This window comes from Phaseolus vulgaris, chromosome 3 (genome assembly GCF_000499845.2).
Source record: "Phaseolus vulgaris cultivar G19833 chromosome 3, P. vulgaris v2.0, whole genome shotgun sequence".
Lineage (NCBI taxonomy): Eukaryota > Viridiplantae > Streptophyta > Magnoliopsida > Fabales > Fabaceae > Phaseolus > Phaseolus vulgaris.
The window spans coordinates 37,081,147-37,088,478 of record NC_023757.2 but is presented as its reverse complement, the minus strand read 5'-3'; the positions used below and the strand labels follow the sequence as shown (position 1 = coordinate 37,088,478).

General features: G+C 28.8%; 1 protein-coding gene across 1 annotated transcript; it reads right to left on the bottom strand.

Annotated features, from left to right (window-relative positions):
- Positions 1-2,199: 2,199 nt before the first annotated feature.
- LOC137807435 (uncharacterized) lies at positions 2,200-5,671 on the bottom strand. Its single transcript, XM_068608080.1, has 5 exons — positions 5,496-5,671; positions 4,932-5,380; positions 3,115-3,364; positions 2,848-3,033; positions 2,200-2,764 (listed from the first exon to the last, which is right to left on the bottom strand). Exons 1-5 carry the CDS (start codon positions 5,596-5,598, stop codon positions 2,418-2,420), a joined length of 1,335 nt encoding a protein of 444 aa, XP_068464181.1. The 5' UTR covers positions 5,599-5,671; the 3' UTR covers positions 2,200-2,417.
- Positions 5,672-7,332: the final 1,661 nt, after the last annotated feature.

The following is a 7,332-nucleotide window of genomic DNA, read 5'->3' as shown; positions in this document are numbered from 1 at the left end:
CTTGAGTTGTTTGATTATCTTTTTCCATGGAAAAAAGTACACCAAAATCGTTGTTGAGTTGGTGATCTTAGTTTGAACATAGTTTCTTGTGCTTTGTGGTTGGATTTACTATGTCTATCCATTAGTTCACTTGATAGAGACTTGTTTTGTCATAAGATTCTTCTTGGTTGAGTTCTACCTAACCTATCAACCATAATTAGAAATGTAAGTAAAAAAGAATACTATCTATTTTACCAGAATTTAAGCAAATTTGGGACCTTGGCTGCAAAATCAAAATAGTAGTTGAATGTCTACTATGCAGAAGTTGTTAAGAAGTCTTGAAATATGTGCCTAGTACTGGGCACATGGTTGGTGACTTGTGGTTTTTAACTTGGGAATTATTTATATTTTATTGTCTTGTTGGATAGTAACAAGACCAATTACCAAACAGAACAAAGTCTCTGATTTTGTTCTTGTAATTTAAGTTCATTGTAATTTAGCTGAAGCTTAATTTTGGAAGAAAATAATGTGGAGTAATACCACTTTTCTCAGTCTTTCTTTTTTGTCTTGAAATGAAACACTGAGAAACTGATTTATCTTAGTTAATTTTTTTTATTTCATTTTCTTCTGTTAAGGAGAAATCTGTCAAATATCTTTGGCTTACGTATTAGTCTTTTACTTTTGTTTAGGTTGACACTATAATATTTTTATTTTTGATAAATTTTGTACACATTTTTATTTATTCTTTATTAGTCTCTTTTTTCCATATTGGTCTTTTATAGAAGTTTTAATGTTTTGGTTTTTATAGTTTATTGACAATTGATTTGGTAGTGATTGTATTTTTTTTCTTTATCTTTTCCGTTGAAGGATGGTTATCTTTTTATTTCTTCCAATCTTTATTTAACGATATTCTTATTATTACTAAAATTGATTTTATATAAACTATTTTAAAAATAATTTTCTGTAAATTGATTTGTTAGCTTCTAAGAATAGTTTTTCATTAAATTAAAGATCTAGTTTTAAATAAAACAAATTATTGGAAAAAAAATACTGAAGTCATCATTTAGAAAATAGTTTTTTTTTTAATTTAAAAACATCATTTATTGTTGGTGCCATAATTGTTAGGATACGGGGACACGGATCTATATATTATATAATTTTAAATTATATGGATCTATATATTATATAATTTTAAATTATATAAATTAAAAATAAATATTTATATGTAAAAGTATGTTTCAGATTTTTTTGGGAACAGGACGACTGGTTCAAAAGAATTAGTTCTTATTTTTATAATTATAATAAAAATTTATACAATAAATTTGAGTTTTTAGAAAGTTATTGTATTTATACCTTTTAAATTGTGTTAGAACCGTGCTAGAATTTTCAAAAATTCAACAAATATTTTTTTGAATTGAACACTATAAGTATCCTACGAGTGTCGTACGAGTATCGATACGTATACGTGTATCCGACACGGATACGCCATTTAAGAAGAACCGAACTTTTCAAATCGTAACTGTAAGAATTTTAACTTTATTTTAAAAAATTTATTTTTTATCTTAATTTGAAAAAAGAAAATTGGAGAAGAAAAAAAATCACAATATAATTTAAATAAAAAAACATTAATTTGTAAAACATAATTTTAAAATAAAAAAAAGGCTTTCATGTTAATTTTAAATTCACAGAAAATTATCTATCAAACTTCTTGGCCTAAAATATCCACAATAATTTGTTTATAAAATTTAAAAAATATCTAATATTTTAAATCTTCAAACACATGTTATTCACTAGCGTGTTATTTGTAAAATTGTATCCATAAAAAAAAGGTTGTTAAGAAACTTTTCTTTTGGATCACTCTATATTCCATTTTTTTTCTTTTCTTTTTCTACTCACAACTAACTACCCTTAATTATTAACCAATTACCCAATAGAAATTTATTTTTACAACAACTAAACAAAATTATCCTGGGTTAGTTTTTCATTACTGTAAATTTAACAAGTCAAAATAATACATTTTCTACATTTAAAAATTCACTCTATTATGCAATATATTAATCTTTTATCTTATTTAAACTAAACTATAACAATTTAGAAAAATAAATGTTTAATGAGTTTTGACAATTATAATAAACATTCCCATGATCCTATAAATCTTAATTATAAACCAGCACAACTTTTTAAATACCAAGATTGAAACTAGACAGCTTGAAACAAACGTTAACTAAAAAATATTGCACTTTTTTTTCTTCTTATTTCTATTCATCTAAACAATACATCTTTTTGTTTAATTTCTATTCTTTCCTCTACATTTCAATCCAAACAAAAAGGACAATGTCTTCAAGTTCAAACTCTCAAACATACTAAAATGGGTTATGTTAATGACCAAAAGAGACAAGTATTCATGAATCTAAGCACAAAACATATAACATGTGTTGTTACTCCGAATTTGCAGCAGCACAAGCACCAGCAGAATTGTTTAGGTTAAGTTTTGTAATATTAGCCAGATGCCTTTTTCCACTTTTATGACTTTCCATGACAACTTCTGAGTGAGTTCGAACTTGACAAAATGCACAATAAAATTTAAACTTCTTCCTTGTTGTTGATGCCTTTGTTTTCGGAACTTCTTTCTCAATGGTTGCTTCATTTTTAGTATCTATGCCACCTGAATCGTGACTTTTCTGCACAGCCAAGTCCATTTTTATGAGTTCTACTTTGTCTTTGTCTTTGTCTGCAGGACTAATGCCAGATCCAATTGTTTCACCATCCTGTCTTGCATCCAACCCTGAATTCATGGTAACAACACTTTAGTAGCTTTCACACACTGGTTACTTTTCATTAAGGACAATGTAGTTTTGGTGCTCCTACCCATTTTTTGAGTTGTAAGGGACACTGCTTTAACGTTGTGGTTTTTCCCTTGAAGATGATCATTCAAGCCCTTTTCACCTGTTGCAACAATCTGACATAATGCACTGAGTTCTACTTTGCCTTTGTCTTTGTCTGCAGGACTAATGCCAGATCCAAGTGTTTCACCATCCTGTCTTGCATCCAACCCTGAATTCATGGTAACAACACTTTAGTAGATTTCACACACTGGTTACTTTTCATAAGGACAATGTAGTTTGGTGTTCTTACCCATTTTTTTAGTTGTAAGAGATGCTGCTTTAACCTTGTGCTTTTTCCCTTGAAGATGATCAGTCAAGCCCTTTTCACTTGTGGCAACAATCTGACATAATGCACAACTCCACTCCTTCTTGGGTTTCTTCTGCGAGCTAGATCCAGCATGATTGTCATCACCTGGAACCAGTTTGCGCTTCGCACCACCATGATTAACATCTAGCACCTCTTTGCACTTCAAACTAAGAAGATCAGCATTTGGCTTAGCCTGCAACGGGATAAACAACATAATATATTATAATAACTAGTTCATTAAGAGCTTAAGCATTCATTATATATTTACTCCATCTTCTCAATTAACAGAGTGATGCAAATATACTACAAAGAAATGTATTGGGTATGTGTGTGCTTCTTTGAAGGTGATAGAATGCAAAAGCCAATGAGCACCAGTAAAACCAAAGGCTGAATCATGTGTTTATGGATTGAATACAGCAGGGCTTCTTTACTGTTTGATAGATAAAACTAAATGATGTCTAGTGAGACCTTTGTTGGAGAAGAAAATACACTGTTCACGAACAGAAGAAAATACAAAACACTCTTCCAATGCACTTGTGACTTGGCCCACTAAAAATGATACTTTAATTTTTATCCATCAAGCAATATATCTGTTTTGAGTAGTTTCTTTTGGGGAAAAAAAATCAAGAACACTATTTTCAATGTAATTGCTTTTATAACTCAAACAAAGACGGCAATGAGTTGTTTTCACCTGTGTTTTTAATTTTGAAAACAAGAAAACATATTCCCAAAATAAATACCAAATAAGTTTTCCTTCTTTCTCATCTCCAAAACCATTTTCAATGCTTTGCAAACAGGTCCTTGATCTTATCTTATCCTAAAAAAGTGTTTATTCTACGGAAAATGAAATAATATGAAACAAGTCCATGTAATATGAAACTGTTTATTCTTATCTTATTCAAAACACAATCAAACAAGTCCATGTAATATGAAATAATATGTCCCAAAATCACTTGTTAAAGAATTAAAAATAAGAAGTTTTCACTGAAAAATGTAAAAATATACTCTATACTAACCCAATTCAACTATTTTAATAAACTTTCTATATTTTTATTACTTAATCAGTGTCCTCAAAACATTGATTAAGAACACCTTTATATTTTATCTGACATTCAATTTATAAAGTAAACATTCAAAATTTCAACCCTCTAATTTTCATCCCAGGGTCACATCAGTGCTAAATGAGTACATGCAATGAAAAAATTATACAACCTGTATGGAGGAACTTATCAAATGATAATCGGTAGATGAAGATAAGTTGCCTCAAATTTTGAATACTTTTTTAAATCTGAACTATCAAAATAAAAATTATTCCCAGAATAGATGCTGTGGAACTCACTAAATGAACCAAACACCACAATATATTCAAAAGAAAATTCTCAAACAAGCGACAACTTCTAACTAAATAAATCATCGTTTTCATCTCCACATTATCACCTTTGGTTTTTCCTAAACAATCTCAAAGTAAAGAAATCATAAGTATTGAAAAAAAATTAAATTATTTCCTACACAAAATCAAATATATCAAACTTAGAAACCAAATTCATGGATACTTATCACCTTAGACATTACTTGTGCAGTTTAAAATACTCTAGTTACTATTAACAGAAAGAAAGAAAGAAAGAACAAGTGAAGATCCTAATGATGGCTTACTATTGTTTAATCCAAAAATTAAAACAAACAAGCTTTTAATAATCCAAACACCACTGTAGAAGACAGGAAAAAATAAATAAAGAAAACATGAAATAAACCTCACTAACCAATTTTATTATTTTATCCTGGTTAGTTTCATCTGGTATCTGCTTGTTGAACTGTGTGATATCAACTTTAGGGGCTAACTGAGGTTGTGGTCCACCAAATATGTTGTTGTTATGATCAGGGTTGTTCAGTCTCATTCCTGGGTTCATAGAATACGAGAAGACTCGTTCACCAAATGTGACTCCTTCCATCCTGTGCATGGGCATTCTCAGTGCTCTCTCCGACGCCATTTCTCTCCTAACCTCCTCCTCCAAGTCACGTCGCCATGCCATCTCCCTGGCCAGAATCTCTCTCCTTATTTCCTCCTTCTCCAGTTCCCGCCTTATCTGCTCCCTTACCATCTCTCGCCGGATCGATTCCTCGGCATTGATCGGGTATACTCTCGGCGACGAAGGGACAATACTCGGAAAACCACCAGAACACGGAAAACCACCAGGACTTGGAAAACCACCTGCAAAGAGGAGAATAAAAGGAACCCATATGAGAAAAACATCGTCTTTCAAATAGCTACACAAATGGGTACGGTGTAAGAAACTGATACGAGAAAAAAGTGAAGTGAACGTTACCTCGTAATGGGTGACCGGAGACTAAAGGGACAATGGAGAGAGGGCGCTGCTGTGGAGAGAGGGGAATGCTTCGGTTTTCGCCATCACGAAACTTGAATTCCATCGAAACAAAGAAAACGGAGAGAGGAAAAAGAAAACTGTGCAGAGAAAATCAGAGACAGTAAATGGCCGAGTACAGTGATGAGTTTGAAAGAGTGGTTAAATAGAATGCAAGGGGCAGAGGATGTTCACACGCGCTTTCCTGGCGCGTTATTTAAGGGTGTCATTCATTCTGGTTTTTATTTTTCATCAAAAAGATAAAATTTATTCTATTTTGTCTGTGTAATAATCAATTCTTCATATTCCAACCTATCTTTCTTCCCTTTGAAAATAATAGAAAAAATATACTTTTATTCCAATTTTGAATGGGACCTGAATATCTTTTTCTCAGTTGGACTTTCATTGGAATCTCACTGTATAACAAATTTCTTCATATAGTTTCTTTGATTTAAAAAAAAAATACTTAAATGTGAATAAATATTTAATAGGTTTAAGATTGGTATTATCTATGGTTAGAGATTGAGTCTTCATAATCTAAATAACTAAATTATTATATTTTATATTTGTAATTAATAATTTAAAGTATTTTAAAAGAAAAGCATTAACTAATTAATAATGTTTAATATCTTGCATTTATTTCTTTTACTTATTACTGTATTATGTATTCTTTTAATTAATTTCAAAAATTTATTAAAGATATTTAGGATATCTTTACTACTAAAAGACCAAAAAATAATTTTAAAATCTCTAGTGTTAAATGAGGAAAATTTTGTTTATATATAGTAGTGATGATTCAGATTTAAAATTATGAAAAATGATGACATTAGCTGAAAATATCGAAGTTAATTAAATTTAAAATCATAAATCTAAACAATAAAAAGATATAAAACATTTTAAAATTAAAATCCACATAATTATTTATTGATTAAGATTAGAGTTTTCAAGATATGTTTGATATGAAAGACCAACTCTACAAATTCTTAAAAAAGGAAAAATATAACAAAATATTGTAATTTAAATTAAAATTTAAAAAAATCCTGATTTATTTAGTTCAAAGTCTAAATATGTATTGACTGAATTTTAAATTTATGGACCGGGTCATTTTTAAAAGTAATAATTATTTTTTATTTAAATTTAAAAAAGTAAATAATTTATTTAATTTGAAAATTCTCTATTTTAGAAATTTGGAACAAATGTAAAAATTAAAAATATGTTAATTTCACCTTATCAATAAAGCATTATATAGTTTACATGTCTATGTAGTTTTTCTTATTATAAAAACAAAATTTTACTAATATGATAATTGACTTGATATTTATCAACTAGATTATTAATAAACCGATTAACACATTTCTTAAATGAATATGTGTAAATAAATAAAAATTATACAATGAGAATATACGTTAAAATTTTAAGTATTTATTTATTTAAAGAATATAAGAATATAGGATTCAAGACAAGAGAGTTATCTTTGAAATATTATTCTGCTTTAGATTTGTTTAGAAAATAAATAATCAGAAGAATAAGAATTTGTGGAGCCTTGATTGAATTTAGAATTTCAGGTATGATATTGGATGAATATATTTATGTACACGTGAAAATAGAAAGTTGGTAGTTGTAACTGAATTTGGTGCATTTGGAATGAAAATCAAATGATTAAATTGTAATTAAATGAATTGCGATTGTGAAGTTCATTGAAGTGGTGATTGAATAATTTGAATTTTGAATTATGATTTTGGGTAAAATGTTGAAAGACATAATTAAATATTAACTTTTTATATAAATATATGTTGAAGTT